The sequence below is a fragment of the Grampus griseus genome, assembly GCF_964374135.1.
Source record: "Grampus griseus genome assembly, chromosome: 21".
NCBI classification, from domain to species: Eukaryota; Metazoa; Chordata; class Mammalia; order Artiodactyla; family Delphinidae; genus Grampus; species Grampus griseus.
In genome coordinates, this window is record NC_139015.1 from 25,025,943 (window position 1) to 25,042,788 (window position 16,846).

At 38.5% G+C, this 16,846-nt stretch overlaps 1 protein-coding gene across 8 annotated transcripts in view; it reads left to right on the forward strand.

The window, feature by feature from the left end:
* NRG1 (neuregulin 1) overlaps positions 1-16,846 on the forward strand; it is a gene marked incomplete at both ends in the record, with an annotated part of 1,016,643 nt that overhangs the window by 841,576 nt on the left and 158,221 nt on the right. For all 8 annotated transcript variants that reach the window (XM_082680216.1, XM_082680222.1, XM_082680220.1 and 5 more), the window contains one exon: positions 9,760-9,937. In XM_082680216.1, the coding sequence (XP_082536342.1) occupies positions 9,760-9,937 (178 nt within the window). The remainder of the gene's footprint in view (positions 1-9,759; positions 9,938-16,846) is intronic.

A 16,846-nucleotide genomic window follows, 5' to 3' on the forward strand; every position in this document is an offset into this window, starting at 1 on the left:
TCATGATTAGCTCTGCTAGAGTGTTTTCTTCTTCACAGGAGACGTAGGTTTTAAGTGGCTATGTGAAAAGTAGATGATGGGGTACTAATACTGGTATAAATTAGGGCTTTGTTCAAAAGCAGTGCTTTACGTTTTATGCAATGCTTAGAAGTTTTCCCACAGCTGTTATTGTTTAAAACTAGTTATAATCAAGTGTTAACTAACTCATCTGGGAATTTCATTCCAGTACAGAACATCGAAATAAGGTCCTTCTCTCAAAGGAAGAAAGAGAATTTTAGTGACATCAGTTAATTAAATGATTGTAATTCCATTTGAACAAAGAAATAATGGTCACAGACACATATTATTAACACATCAAGGTCATGCTAATGTCCTAAATTTACTTAAGTCATGAACACATCAGAAGAGAAGAGCCCCGTTACCATAGGAAAATAAATAAATAGAATATCAAACTTTCAGTAACTGGGTATTTATCCAGGTCTCTCTTTAAGTGACATATTGGAAGTGAATATGGAAGGTATGGATAGCAAATGAAGGGGAAAGATAAACCCTGCTTTCTGACAGCAGAAAAGATCAAATTTATAAACTTATGTCAAATGAAATTTGCTACACGTCAATTAGGTCAAACTGTAATGGATCCATTTTAACCCTGTGTATTGATGGCCTTAAGTGAAGCTTGCAGAACAGCTTCTCTGTGTCCGTAAGTGAGATGTCCTTATAATTGGGGACAGCTGTGCTGACAGCATTAATTAGGCAGGCCTGTTGAACACTTACCTTAAAGCTGCCAGCAGCGGTGCCGTGATTGACTCCAGCTTCTCAGCGATCTGCCTTTACACCTGGAAAGAACATCAATAATCTCTTAAGGCCCGCTTGTTGCCGTGTCCCCACGTGGGAGCTATTGCATTTCAGTGAATGCTGGAGTGATATACAGTCCACCCCTGTGGCATTTGGTGGATGACGATCACACAGTTCAAAAAACAGTTTTTTTGTATAATACCAATTTCAAGTATTCTGTATTGTTTTTTTTAACATCTTTATTGGAGTATAATTGCTTCACAATGGTGTGCTAGCTTCTGCTCTATAACAGAGTGAATCCGCTGTACATATACATGTATTTCCCCGTAAATCATCAAAGTAGCTTAGAAGAGTCAGCCATTTTCATATCAACTTTCTCTCCCAGACTATTTTTTGCACTTGGAATATGCAGAAATGATCTGTCCTATGGTGTATGCCAGGTGTTATCAGGGAAATATGGACACTGTTAACATAGCGATAAATTAAATCTTACGTTTGACATATAAACGTATCCAACAGAGCAAATTATTCAGTTGATTGCCTAGGAGTTAAGAGCAGGAGCTCTGGAGTCAGACTTCCAGGGTCCAGATACTGACACCACAATATGCAAGCTGTGTGATTGTGGGAGGTTGCTTTACTTCTCTGTCTCTGTCTTGCTATCTGTAAATTGGGAATAATACATAATAATACATATCTCCCGGAATTGTTACAGAACTTAAGAGTTAATGGACATGACATTCTTAGAGCAGTGTCTGGTTCATAGTAAGTACTCAACCATTGTTAGCTATTATTGGGAGTTTATTGCTGAAAGTACTAAGAGAACCTTATTTTAACTTCATCTCGTAGGTCTAGAATACCACTATTATAGTAGTTTTATAATTTTATCTTCGACCCTCAACCTATGAAATAACTGGGTCAGGCACTACAGAACTGTATAGAAGAAGAAGATTGCTAATTTCAACAAACATAATATCAATTTCTCAGGCTGAAAAATTCTCTTACCTAGTAAATCTGCGCTCATTTCCCTTGTGGAATTGTACAGTGTTGTGTCTCGCAGACACATGTGGAGAGGTGATCTAGTTGACGTAGCTTATTATAAGACACATAAAATTACCATAGTGGCTATGAAATGGAATAATCATTCTAGATCTTTAGTCTGCTATCCTCCTTCCCTTTTGCTTATCTCCACCTAAACTGTGCAGAATCATCCTTCTGGAGGGAAAAGTCCTGGGTTTAAATCCTGGTCTGCACCTTGACAGCCTTGTGACCTTGAACAAGTGCCTGGATAACCCCCCATATCCTCGCCTATAAAACAGAAAGAATAATTATCCATCCTACAAGAAATACATACAAGGACAAGGGAAGAGGGAATTTGACACAAATGGTAAATCTGGGATATTCATTGATCGTAAATAACTTCAGAGTTAAGGGAACAAATTTAGACCTCATAGACTGGGATCAGTCGATGAAGACAATCGATCAACTTTGATTTGAAGGCAAAAGAGATAATATTAAAATACGTCTGCTTCTCCTGCTGAAATGGAAGAACAGCCTGGCTTCTGTGGGAGACTGTGAGATCAGGTACATTAAAGGAGATGGAGAGGAACACAGTTCGAGGACCAGCATCTTAACTGAGGCAGGAATCGAGTAGAGAACCCTCTAACAGTGATGACCAGATCAGAGAACGATAGGACGATACAAAAATTGCAAAGTAAAGGCAGTACTGCTTATCGGGCAATTTTCCAGTTAAATTTACATTTCCTACCTATTAGCATCACATGGCAGAGAGTGTTAAGAGTCCTAATTCAGTGGAATGCATAAAAACAAAAAATAACGTCACTGGGGCCCTTTGATCTCAAATTTAAAAAGTCTTTTGAGAAGGTGGGTGTATACTTGGGAATAATGTTTGGACTGGGTGTCTTCTTTATCAGTATCTTCTAGATCCTTCCTTCTACTTATTTTTTCAGCAAACACTTAAGGTCTTACTTTGTGCTAGGTCCCTGAGATCCTATATATCTTCCACCTGATACCTTTAGACGTTTGGATGTTTGGATATAGTGCCAATCAAAATGGACACACCACTACCACCACCATCAAAAGGCTCAGCTTCCAAATAGGGACTGTGACCGCCTACTAATGACTGCTCTTACCTGACCCCCTTTGATTGGGTAGGGATAAATTCCTTAAATGGTTCTCTTTTGTACATGTGCCTCTTCAGTGCAGCCCGTTGGGTATGGTGTTTAGCTGTAGAATGTGATAAGTCATTTTCTATGACCTTAGAATAAGCATAGTTTTTGACTAGCCTGGTTTTGGCTCATCCCCTAGAAATGAGCATTTAAAAGAATCCTACTGTTCAGTCAACTTGTAGCAGTGAACTGTGGGAAGGGAAACTTTGAGCTTGTCCATGTGTGAAAATCCCCATCAGTGGAGACTGAAATGTTTGGGAAATCGAGGTTAACGCTAGTAAGATGCCAACTTTGGCTGTAGAGGTACTACCGTTGTGAATAATAGAAGTAAAATGCTGAATATCACCCCTGGTTTTATTGTTTTCTGTTGTATAATGACACCTTCCATGCAGGTGTTAAGAGGGTTGTTCAAAATGCTCGTAAAGGTGTTATTCAGTAGTTCACACATTCTTGTATAAGGAGTTGGACATGGAACTGCTAAAACGGTATTTCTAGGTCCAACGATCTCCACTATACTTTGAAGCCTATTCTCAATGTGTTGACTGGCTTAGTTTGCTGCCAATATTAGGGAGTCAGCTTGAGAATACTTTATAATAAATCCCTGAACTTTATAGTGACTTTCTCACAAGTGGAGGCACCTACATGCTTTTATCTCATTCTCCAAATATCCTTGCTGAATACACAGGGACATGTGGTAGTTTCCCATTTAAGCTTCACGGGGAACTCTAGTTAACCGGAGTTAGGAACAGTCTATCTGAAGGATGATTCGGCTGGACATAGGCCAGCGTGAGCAGCAGGTCACCACATGTGGCCACAAACAGTGACCTGTGGGACGGTCCTTAACATAGCTTAAGAGCACACACTGCCCCAGGAGCAGTAGTTTTAATCCTAGGTGTATTGGGAAATACCATTGCCACTAGAACTCACTGCCTTTTACATGGCTATATTTACACAATTGAAACCTGATAAGATAAGTTTTCCCTTTTATGGTCAAATTTGTGAGTGCAGCCTGGAAGAGACGACCAGATGGCAAAGCCTAAACTTTATCTACTCTCTTCATTGTGACCAAAATCCTCTTGAGAAAGGAGTTTTAGAGACTTCCGTCACTAATTTACCTTTAACATGACTATAAAAAAGAAAGGACATCCTTCAGCGTTGAGGACTGATTCATGATCTTTGTGGGACTTTTATCAACTAACGCAGTTGCCGGTCACCAGTTTTCACCGTGAGATCTGCACGTGTGCGGTATCAGGCTTTTAAATGGTTTTATGCAGGGAAGACTTCACTGGGGTCGTAGCTGAAAGCTCGCGGTTATTTGATAATATTTTGCAGGTTTCCTGTTTAGTTTGTTCAGGGTGTTGAGGCTCTTCAGATTAACTGCACAGACACGGAGAGTTATAACGTGAGCTAGCTTTGCAGTGTCAGCACCTTCAAAGAACAGAAATAATTTATCTAGTGTCCCATGCTATCGGCATGTCTCAGCAGCATACACATGCTAAAATTTGTTTCCTGTTCTTAACAATACGGTACAATATTTGATATGGCAGTGCTGAACCTATTAAAAAAAGAATAAGTGCCCAGGAGACAAGTAAAACAAGAGGATTGCTTAGGTGAATGGTTCTTCTTACAAATTTATTTCACCTTTATTATCAATATTTATTCACACATGAAAGTATTGGAATAAATGAGCCTAATGCCTTCAATTTTTGTGTGCTGAGCATGTCAAATAATTTTTTTGGATTACTGCCACAATTTTTTTTAAAGCCCTTTGAAACACTTAAAACCTGTGAAAAGGAGTGCCGGTAAAACATGTGGCATTGCTCTGAGCGTTTTTGAGTTTCTATTTTCATAGGCTGCTCCTTTTTGCACTTTACTGTCTGTCTTTGTTGATACATTTCTAAGGGTGTGGATATATTCATATTATTGTCAGGCAGGTTTGAAATAGATTTAGGCAAAGACTGCTTAAAACTTGCTCTATCATTAAATTGTTTCAGGATGTGGAAATGCTGCTTCTCCAGAATCACAATGAAAGCAGAATTATGAACTGTGGTAGACCAAATACAATTAAATCATTCCAAAGATGCTCAGACCACTTACTGCACTGGAAGCATTAACTTAGCATTGTGTTTGCCTTCAACCAATTTTTAATTAACAGACTATTTACTCTTAAACAAGAATTGAAAACACGTACTTTTTTTTACAGTTTTAAAATCCAAGTGAAAAATTTTGGCAGTTTTAAACTCCAAGTACTCACTTTAAAAAATTGCCCCAAGGTTTAGAAACTACCCCTGGTCTTATAAAGTTATACCTGAGTGTTAGAAAGTACTTGGTGGCGTACTTTTTTTTTTTTTTTTTTTTTTTGCGTTACGCGGGCCTCTCATTGTTGCGGCCTCTCCCGTTGCGGAGCACAGGCTCCGGACGCGCAGGCTCAGCCGCCATGGCTCACGGGCCCAGCCGCTCCGCGGCATGTGGGATCTTCCCGGACCGGGGCATGAACCCGCGTCCCCTGCATCGGCAGGCGGACTCCCAACCACTGCGCCACCCAGGGAAGCCCTGTGGCGTACTTTTTCAGTGAAATAAGTGAGATTATTTCATGCGAGTAAACCGTATATGTGAGAAACATACATACTTCTAAAATGTATTCTAGTAACATATAGTTATTATTCTGTAATATAATTGAAGAAAATTTACTCTATTGAAAATTGTCTCACTATGAATAGAGGAGAAAAAACACACAGACCATATGTGCTAAATATTAGTTTGTATTTTTATCAAGTCTGTGAAATATCCAGGGCTATTCTGTTAGGATGGCTATATGAGAGGACAAAGAAGAATTTATGTTGTTGCCCAGTCTATAGGATGCTTGCATTTGGGCTTCACCTGGAGTGAGTGAGGAATTTTTATGGTACTTTTCTAGAAGGTACCACTGACCTCAGAACACCCATGAGCCAACAGTGAGTCACGTAGCTGGGTTGGTGGGTCACAGATTTGTTTCTCCATTTACGGAGAATTTTGAGTTAACACCTTAAAACAGCTGTTCTCTGAAAAGCCGGGTATCCTCGTGTCATAGGTGATTTCCCCTGAAGACATGCAGGGACATTATGACAAGTGGACTTCTAAGGAGGCAAAGTCAGAGTAGCTGGGAGCTTCTGCGCTTGTGACAGCCTTGAGACTGCATGCACGAGAGAAACTCAGGCTAGTCAACAGAGGTATATCCGAATCCCAAACATCAAGAAATGTTTATACAGTAGGGTCAGCTTAAGGAGTGGATATTTTAGTTAAGAAAGACCTTGTATCTGAAGGTCTGTGCCTCGTTACGTCATAGATCATCTCTTAAGGGCAAAAGATCTACTGGTCTTTGCACGTGAACCCCCAAAGGAAAGGATGGATGTGTTGATCTGCCAGATGAGTGATTATTTTCCTTGCCCCAAAGGACCTAGTGGCGTTGGAGCCCCAAAGTCATGGTTATCAGGTTAAACATATGAGGATTTCAGTGCCACACGACTCACAGAATTTAAATGGAGGATATAGTCTTAAGAGCTACATTTGTAAATTATAGCACAAATATTCCCAAGAATCTCCATGACTGCGAACTTAGCCAAGACTTTAAAAGAACTTAATGAAATCCTGAGGCTTTTTTCAATGGCAGAAAGACCACACGGAAAAGGCAGAAAAACTAAGAGACACCACGACTCCTTTTTTCCTTTCTTTCTTCCTTCCTTCCTTCCTTCCTTCCTTCCTTCCTTCCTTCCTTCCTTCCTTCCTTCCTTCCTTCCTTTCTTTATGCATGCATTTCCTTGTTTGCTGAATCATGTGAAATTTAGTTGTAGACATGATGACATTTCACCCCTAAATACTTCAGCAGATACTGCCTGAGAACAAGGACATTTCTTCTGCATGACCACAATGCAGTTATCACACTTGAGAAATTTAATTTTGTTACAATACCTTTATTCAGATTTCCCCGATAGTCCCAATAATGTTCTTTATAACTATTTTTCCCCTAAACCAAGGTCCAATCAATTGCTACACATTGCATTTATTTGTCAAAGTTTCCTTTAATCTAGATCAGTTTCACAGTCTTTTATCATTCATGACATTGGCATACCTGAAGCCTAGACCAGTTGTTTTTGTAGAATATCCCTCAATTTGAATTTGTCCGATTGTTTCCTCACATTTGAAATCAAGACTCTTAATAAATAAATAAATAAATGAAGACAGGAGGGTAAAGGGAAGGAGAGGTGAGAGAAAGGGGGGAACAGAATAAGAGAAAAGAAAGTAAAAAGAGATGCAAACAAACTGCATGAAGATTTCAAACCAGAAAACCATATCCAGTAGATTTGTATTCAGGCTGTATTGATAAGCAAATGAATGGAGTGGTGAGTGAGGGAACATGGTACTTATTGAGAGGTAAGGATATCTGAAATATTGTGTTTAGAACATTTTGCATAGAGACAGGGGAAGAAACCTTGAGAGTTTGGGTTGTGTTCCAAGTTAAACACAAAATGAAGTGAAAACAACAAAAAAAATTCAAACTAGTTCTTTTAATCTGTACATTGAAAAAATGAGGTGTTTTATTTTTCTTAATATACGTAAATAAACCAGTTTTTGGTGCCATTTAACGCCAGGAGATTTGTTTCTTTAAAACCCTTCACCAGGTTTACAAAATTGAAAATGATCTTAAGGCGTTAATAGGAATATACAAATACTATTCCAGATACATGAGAATTTAGTGTTTTTTAAAACCTCCGAAACAGAGATTCACAGACCGTATCTTAAAAGGAAGACTCCTAGAAAAGCTCTTCAGGAAGTAAATCTTATTTTCAAGCTGTCAGGAAAAAAAAAAAAAAAAAAGGGAAAATCATCAGGTATCAAAGGCTAAGAACAGCTGAAATACGTTTCCTGACTCGCTGCTGTGTCTCCATATTTGGCGCCTGTTTCTCCGCCGCCTCTCCAAATAAGGAAAAAGAGGGACACATAATTGTAGGAATACTGCAGAGAAGCCACACGTTCAAATAGTTTTTGCTGTACTTTACTGGAAAATTTATATGCTCATTCCTGACATTTGGGGAGGATTTTCTTGGTAAGGGCAGACTTGTAGAAAAACAAAACTACCCGGGGTAGGAAAGGTACTCCATTTCCTGTCGGTGTCTAACGTGGCTCTGACTGCTGTCCTTGGAGTCTTGAGGCTATACACAGTGAATAATTGCTCACTGGATCCAGGAGGTGCAGTCTCCTTTGGTGGGTTTGAGGAATTAACTTCCCATTAAGGCTTGAACTGGGGCAGAAGTAGACTTTGTAGTTGGCTTTTCTAAGACTCAGTGGAAACAGAGATGTTGAGATCTCAGGTTCTGCTGTGTTGATTAGTACGTGAAATTTGGTGTGCAGAGGAGAATCCATTTGTTATGCTTTTATTTTTTAAACTGTTTTATTACGAAAAAATCAGACATACTGTATAGAAATGTACGACAAATCCCTGTTTCTACCTATTGCCTAACTTCTACAATGATCAGCTTCTTGGGAAAGTTTTTTCATTTTTATGCCTACCCATTCCCCGCTACCATTTCATGTTGAAGTAAATCTCAGATATTATAACATTTTATCCATAAATATTTCAGTAGAGAATAGATATTCTTTGAAGCAGTCTTGCTTAAAGTAGGAGTGGTATATGTGTTTAATGTAAAGTGTCCTACAAATTAATGTACAATTGAAGTGCTCCCAGGCTCTGTTGAGAAGGTTTAGAAGGGTGAAATCCAATCAAACTGATAATTTGACGGGAGTGTGGTGGCCTTCTTGAATGGTCATTCTTCGTTTGTGGAACAGTAACTGTAGGTCCAGTAAAAGAGTGATGTCACCAAAGAATTTCTGTCTTGAAGAAATGAGCGTTGTTAAGATTTATGAGTCCTCTTTGTTCTTTGGGCTGGTGATAGGATAGTCTGACTCTCCAGAATGTTATAACCATGGACAAGAGATACTTACCTGTCTTTGAAAATAAACTTCCCATTTAAAAAATGGGTATGACACCTGCTGTACCTATTCACAGAACTGTGATGAAGACAAATTGTCATCTGGGATATGAATGTGCTTTAGAAATAATGGCCCAGTCACATATTCTTTTTTAGCATAGGATTTTGATTCTTTGAAATGACCAGTGTTCAGGATTTTTAATGGTATCAGAGAATGTAAAGATTGAGGAAATTACTATCTTGAAAAAATTATATATAAAATATATGTATGTATAAATTTTGGGAATTTTTTAAAGAATGATTTTTTATTGGAGTAGAGTTGATGTACAATATTATATGTTACAGGTGTACAATATAGTGATTCACAGTTTTGAAGGTTATACTCCATTTATAGTTAATATAAAATATTGGCTCTATTCCCTGTGTTGTACAATATATTCTTGTAGCTTATCTTCTACATAGTAGTTTGTACCTTTTAATCCCCTATGCATATATTGCCCCTCTCTGCTTCCCTCTCCTCACTGGTAACCACTAGTTTGTTCTCTATATCTGTGAGTGTGTTTTAAAGAGTAATTTCATTACCTAAGTTCTCTTTTCTTTTTCCCCCTGAATATATTTCATGTGAGCATTTTATTCTCCTCTAAGTTGAGATCCATTTTGGTTGACACCCCCCCCTCCCCTTTTTCTTTTCTCTCTCAATTAGTAAAGGCTTTGGGAATGGTTTCTTGATCAAGCTTACCAAAATTAGTATGTTTCTCTTGGAAAGATTACCAAGTGATCGGAACTTTTTTTCCTTCTCTTTTCTTTTTTAGCCTTGCCTCCCCGATTGAAAGAGATGAAAAGTCAGGAGTCTGCAGCAGGTTCAAAACTCGTGCTTCGGTGCGAGACCAGTTCTGAATACTCCTCTCTCAAATTCAGATGGTTCAAGAATGGGAATGAATTAAACCGAAAGAACAAACCACAAAACATCAAGATACAAAAAAGGCCAGGGTAAGTATCATGCATATCACAGCAGGGGCAATGCCTAGCAATACAATGTTATAAAATATAAAAATTACAAACAGCCTAGCAAATAAGTACACCATCAAAAAACACGATATATAACAAGTGAAAAGATTTTTCATTATATGGTGGCCAGAAATTGTGTCATTATATAGGAAAGAATTTAAAGTTTCTGATTCTTACAACTTCTGGACGAAGAAAGGAAAGGATAGATGTGGAAAGAACTGTAGGGTGTGGGTGGAAATAGAAGGGATGAGGGAAAGTAGTATTAATAGCAGCTGTTGTAATACTAAGTAATAGGTGGGATCCTAAAATCCCATTTAGAGTACCAGTGCCTTGCACAATCAAAATCCTGACTTTGTTATAAAGATCAATAAATACCGAGATTTATGGAAAGACTTAGAATGTAATCAGTCGCTTTTGAACTATTTTCAGGTAAAAGGTTAGTACATAAAATACCTAATAAGAATGTTTAACTGACAATTCTATTCAACTATATCACCATTAGAGCAGATTAAAACATCCAGTAATCCTGCGTAGCAAGAATCTTAAATTTTCCTGTCCTCCTTGAGGAGATCCATATTTGGAAAAGCTTCATGTGATTCCCTATAGCATCTTGGTAGGTATGTTCTATGCCTACTCTAAAATGATGCTTTTTTATTATTCCTACACTCTTCATTTTTATTTTTCTCCTTATTTAAGAAATTTTTCTTCTAATATCAAACTACATTTTGAAATGATGGAAGAGCTAAAAATCTTGGAGTTTTGCTTGTGAACAGTCCTTTAATCAATGTGACGTGTATCATAGTGGCTCCAAGCGCCAAGATTACATTTTCTCTACTTCAGAGGATTCCAGTGAAATCCCAGCTATGATAACAGAAGCAGCAATGAAAGAATCTCTGCCTGGACTTTGATTTTATAGGACATCTACCAAAAAGCCACACACTCTTGCAAGTGCAAGAGTAAATGAAGTGATTATAATGGAAATTTAATTTAATCTTACAGTGTTTAATGACTGTAATAACCATAATTAGGTATGTTGTTCTAGTTTCCATGGTTTTAGTAACTACACTGCTTCTTCTTTTTTTTTTTTTTTTTTTTTTTGCGGTACACGGGCCTCTCACTGTTGTGGCCTCTCCCGTCGCGGAGCACAGGCTCCGGACACACAGCCTCAGCGGCCATGGCTCACGGGCCCAGCCGCTCCGCAGCATGTGGGATCTTCCCGGACCAGGGCATGAACCTGTGTCCCCTGCATCGACAGGCGGACTCTCAACCACTGCGCCACCAGGGAAGACCCACTGCTTATTCTTGTTATTGATTGTGTCAGTACCATCTCTCGATTTGGAAGAAGAATACAGCGTGAAGGCAATATCACTTTCTGTAGCAGGTGACACTTCAAAGATGCAAAAAGTAATGCTGTAGAGTGACAGGGTATTTTTATACATACTCTTATTTGTTTGTTTTTTACAACATTCCCCTAGGTAGTAAGGACAGTTTACTGCACGTGTGACTCTCTAATTTTGCAGATTAAGCAGTCAAGGGTCAAAAAAGTGTTGTCTTGCCTTGAGTCACCCAACTAGCTGTGACTAAGCTGGAATACAAATGTATTTCTTGGATTCCTTAATGCCTCATTCCTTCTTTAAAAATGGAAAGCAGACACATTTAATAACGTGTCCATGTGGGGAGGGGAGGAGATAGAGTGAACGAATTGAAAAAATAAGCATGATTCTTCTAGAGAAGTTTCACAGCAGCAAAAAATACTTTTAGATAGCTTTCAGTGTCTGTGTTGTTTTTCATCAAATAGCCCAGTTAGTAAGAAACTCAGTTATCTGCACACGCAGGGTCATGTCTCATTCATTTCTATGTGGCTGTCATATAATAGCAAAAATAAGTAAGTGCCCACAAATGCTAGGAAGGTGGAGAAACGGAAGAATCCTAGGTGTTATCTTTACACTCAGGGGGTCGTCAGATTGTAGAGAGATTATCCAGTTCAGCCTTATATAAAACATAGGCGTTCCAGTGATCAAGTGCTGAAAGCCTGCTAGGGCTGGGGAGCGTCAGGATTTGTAAGCAGCCCATCTGTTTACAAATAGTGATCTAAAAAATGGATTAGTTATATTGAGGTAAATCCTGCTTTATGGTAAGTCCAGATTGAATTAGGGAGATGAACTATCTAGCACTTCATATCAGACAATAAAACTAAACACGGAATTGTAGGTTACTGGTGCTAAGTACCATGGGAGTTGGGAAGTGCAGGAGCCCCTGTGGGGAGTGCGGGAGTCACTGTGAGGTGGTAGATTTGACTCTGCTGAAGACAGAGAATCCCTCTAGGTGGGTGGGTGCGGTGGGGTGGGGTGGTTATAGAGAAGAGCAGAAACCACAGTCAGTAGCACGTTCTGTTCCTAGGGCAATAAAGAGGCCAGTTGGGTTGGGCCAGTGGGGGAGTGGATGGGGAATTTTGCCCTTTATTGGACAGATGCTGCGTGTCGGCCCCGGGCTAGACGCTGGGTCCACAGAGATGAAGAAGAAGTTCTCTCTGCTCTCAGAGGCTTGGTAGAGGGGAGGGAAATGTAAGCAGTTGTGATACTCAGTTGTAAATTCAACGATAGTGATGATCACGGAATGCTGTAGAAAGAAGCTCACACGGGCCGGGGAGAGGACCCAGTCCAGGACTGTGGAGGCTTCCTAGAAAGAGGAGAGGAGGAAGAGAGGGAGGAGAGGATTATCTAGACTGAAGGAACAGAACAAAGCAGCTGCAGGCTGCAGGTATTCTAGGTGAGGATGCCTGGAGAGAAGCTAATGAGGTTGGGTAAATAAGAGGACAAAAGGGAACAAGTGAGTTGCCTGGAATGAATACGGTTTTGAAAGAGAACATGTATAGGTAAAGAGCTAATTGGTTGCATGGCTTGGATGACATATAAAAGTGTCATTGCTATTCAGAAAAGCATTTTCATATTGGCTTCATAGGCCCAGACAGCTAAGAGCACTGTCTACATATTAATAAAATCCCATTATCCCGGAAAGGCCGATATTCAGAAATTACTTCTTTTAAACAATAGCCTTGCTGGAAAGAATTAAGTGGGAACAAGAAAGACTTTTATTCAAGTAATGTGACTGTAAATTACTCTTGGCAAAGCATTGAGCATATTTGATCCTCTGAAAAATAAGATACTTTGTGTAAAGTGGGCAGCTACTGATAAGGGACCAGCTCATTGGGTTTCAGAACTGGGTATTCGGTCATTTCTGAAGTTGTATCTTTAAAAAAAAAAATTAGTGCTGTCACCTTTTTTTAAAGGACCAAACTGAATCTAAATTTAATTAACATTTGCAAGATCCTCAATTATTTCAACTTAGAAATATAAGAGAATGAATACTATTGTTATTATACCCATTAAAAAGTTAATATCCCAAGAATGAAGGCCATTAGGTTTCTTCCTGTAGATATCATGTTAATGAATGGTAACACTTGGACTTGAAATTGATCTGAATCTACGTCTTTTGTCTGTTCACAACTACTTGTGATTTTGCTGTAGTATCCAGTAACATCACGACTTCAGGCAAGGGGCATGTTCAGGCTTAGGGTAAAGTCTTCAATAAAAGACATTGTTTGTCAGCTTCATCTACGTCACTCGTAATTCTTCATTACGAAGATGTTCAAAATGTCAGTGGTTTGCAGTGGTTTCTTGCTTACTTAACTTTATCTTACTACGTTTGCCCTTAGCCAGCAGGCCAAGAAGGGACAAACTTTATCTTAGACTGTGATCACAAGCAGAGGTGAATTTTAGTGTGAGGTTTAGGATTTCCCTGGCATTCTCTTTGTTTAAAGTAAAACATTGACCCGCTTCCAGTCCTTCGCCTCCGTTTCTTTTTCACATTTTACAATCTAGATTTTTCGTAGCAGCCAGAATTTCCTTTTAATCCCTTAGTGTTATGAAAAGATTTTATACCGATAGGGAATTGCTATTATTTTGTAAAGTCTTATCCACCTTCGGCCCCTGCTCCTACTGATAAAGGACATTCCTACATGTTCTTCCTATGATTTTGCATTCACGTGCGAGCCTTTGTTTATTTTATTTTATTTGGCTAAGCGATATGTGGGACTAATGAAAAGAAATGGAAACTGCCCTGGTCTTAAGTGTCCCCTTGTTCTCCTTTCCTTTGCCTGGTGGACCATTTTGATCAAGAAAACTGGTTAAAGAGCTTGGTGTGTGACAGATCGTATTTGGGGGTCGTCCAGTTGGCCTCATTTGCATACCTGTCCTACATCAGCCTCATTAAAGTCTGACTTCCTGTTGTTTGCGTCTGGCGCACACCTTTGGATGCCCTTAATTTTGTACCAGCTCTTCGTTTCTTCTCTTTCTCTTCGTTTCTGTTCTCACACTTTTTTTTTTGGCTGCGCCACACGTCTTGTGGGATCTTAGTGCCCTGACGAGGGGTCGAACCCAGGCCCTCGGCAGTGAAAGCACGAAGTCCTAACCACTGGACCACCAGAGAATTCCCTGTTCTTACACATCTTAATTTTGTTTAAAATCGATTCTAATTGATTTGGTCAAGTTAACAACATTTTTTAAGGAATTATTTCTCCTGTTATCAATTGTTTCAGGTTTTTTTGACTCTATAATAGAAAAGGTTTCTGCACATCCCCTTCTTTTATGAGTTGAGCCGCTCTGACAGGTCTTTTTAACTTTATATGTAGGAAAATCTCAAATTCTTTGGGTATAAAACGGGAATACACAGTGCCTGTTTCATAGCGTTTATGTGAGGCATTTTACGCAGTGCCTGGTTCTGTAGAGTTTCACAGTTGCTGCAGTGGCAAGTGACTTCATTCTGGTAGAACCAGATGGCAAGTGACATTCTCTAGTTTGCACTGTGAAATCCCTCTCTCTCTTCTTTACCCTTCTCATCATAGGCAATTCAACAGTATCTGAAAGCTGTGTTGAGCACACACACACGCAAGTTCATATGATTCCTTAGAGATCAGAGGAATGGAATTTTATAAACTGAGGTGATCAGTTCTATATGCATTTAAGTTGCCTTAGCCTGTAAAACATGGTGGAAGAATCAAGTTAAGTAAGAAAAACGAGATAGTAGCTATGGGAGCCTTGAATCTGTCTTGTCAGTGAGCACTCATTAGAAGAACACAGTTTGCATTTTGATATAAAAAAAGAAAAAGAAATTAATATTGATAACTGTTTGTATTAATTTATTGTTACATTGTTTTATTTTTTCTTCTTCCAAACCAATGCATGCTTATTATAAAAATCTAAAAATTGCAGGCATGTAGAATGTAATTATAGTAATAGCCAACACTTATTGGGAGCTTACTCTATTTCAAGCATCTTTTTAAACATGTTACATGAATTAACTGTTTTAAAACTTTTAGAAAGGAAAATCCGCCAAAATATTCACCCCTCCCAGATCCCCAGGTAACTCATCAATTAAAGAGCAAAAAGTTAATTTTGTGATTGGAAGGGAGTTCATTAATTCTTCCAAGTTAACTTTCTTCTTTTAGGCAAGATATGGTAGCCTACTGAAGACAGTAAAATAAGACTATTATAACCATACTTATTAAAGCCCCAAATTGTTGCAGTGTATAATTTTTAAGAAGGTTTGTCTATTTCTACTCTCTCACTATTTCCCATTCCTGCTCTAAGACCCAAGGATTGAAGAATCTCATAGTTAAACGTGTCATTAGAGTTCAAAGGGGCCCTTCATGTCCCTGGAGAATTTTGAGTTTCCATTGAACTGCAAAAAGGGTTGCCAACCTTTTTGGCATAAACACTTTCTCCCTTCATAATATTTTTAAATATGCATGTCTCATTTAAGCTTTCATTTTAAAACAGGGTTTGTTTTTTCAAAGCTGATTGAAACCACTGATCTAATTTAATCTTTCTCTGCCTAGAGATATTCTTGTTAGGAATTGCTTGACAGGTGGCCCTCCAGACTTGAATCTTTCCAAAGAGAAAACCTAACTCTTTCACATGACACCCTGTCCAATTTTGGGCGCTCAAAAGGTTCTTCCTTATATATCATCCAAAATGTACCTTCTTTTTCCTGTAAGACACAATTCTACCTTTAAGAGCTTCACCAAATAATTTCCTTTTTCAGATAACAACGATGAAATGTATTTAAATATATCTTGTTCATAGCTACCTGCCAGTGGAACCTCCGGTTCTTTAATAGCATCTTCTCTAGTGATAAGATTTCTAGGCCCTATTCAATTCTGATCACCCTCTTCTAAACTCCTCTAGCTATTGATAATTTTTTTATCAAATGCCACTTTGAAACATAATGCAATACTCTAGATGTGATTCAGCCTGTGAGCGGTGTATTGAGACTTTTATAAAATTTGACTCGTGCTCTTTTAATATTAATTTGGCCAAACAGTGCATACATTTCTTTCTTCTTCTTTTTTAAATAGTTGTTTCAAATGGAGTAATGTTAAACGTGTAGCTAATTGAAGTCCCTTTTTTCTGTATATATTGTTGTCAAGGCTTATCCCTCCCAGCCTGTATTTCTGCTGCTGATTTTTGAACCTGAGTGTATTTGTTATGCTTAGCTTGATTAAATTGATTCTTGGTCTTGGCCCATTGATGCTCAGTCATAGAATTCCCAAGGGTGTCTCTACAGAAAGGATTCCTTAGTCACTTGTCATGCCTTAGAAATTCACTGTAACTATTTGCATAAAATGACTAAGAGGTAGGTTGTAACGAACTCTAAGTTTGTTTAATGCAACACTTACTTCAGCATAGAAAATTACATTTTTTTCCCTTGTTCTCTTTCTCTTTCTCTTTTAAGCATAACATTTATTTACATTCCTTGGAATAGTATTCCAGTAAACACTGCCCAGGTCTTTTAGGAGAATTTTGATTTTAAGAACTATCCAAGATTAACTGT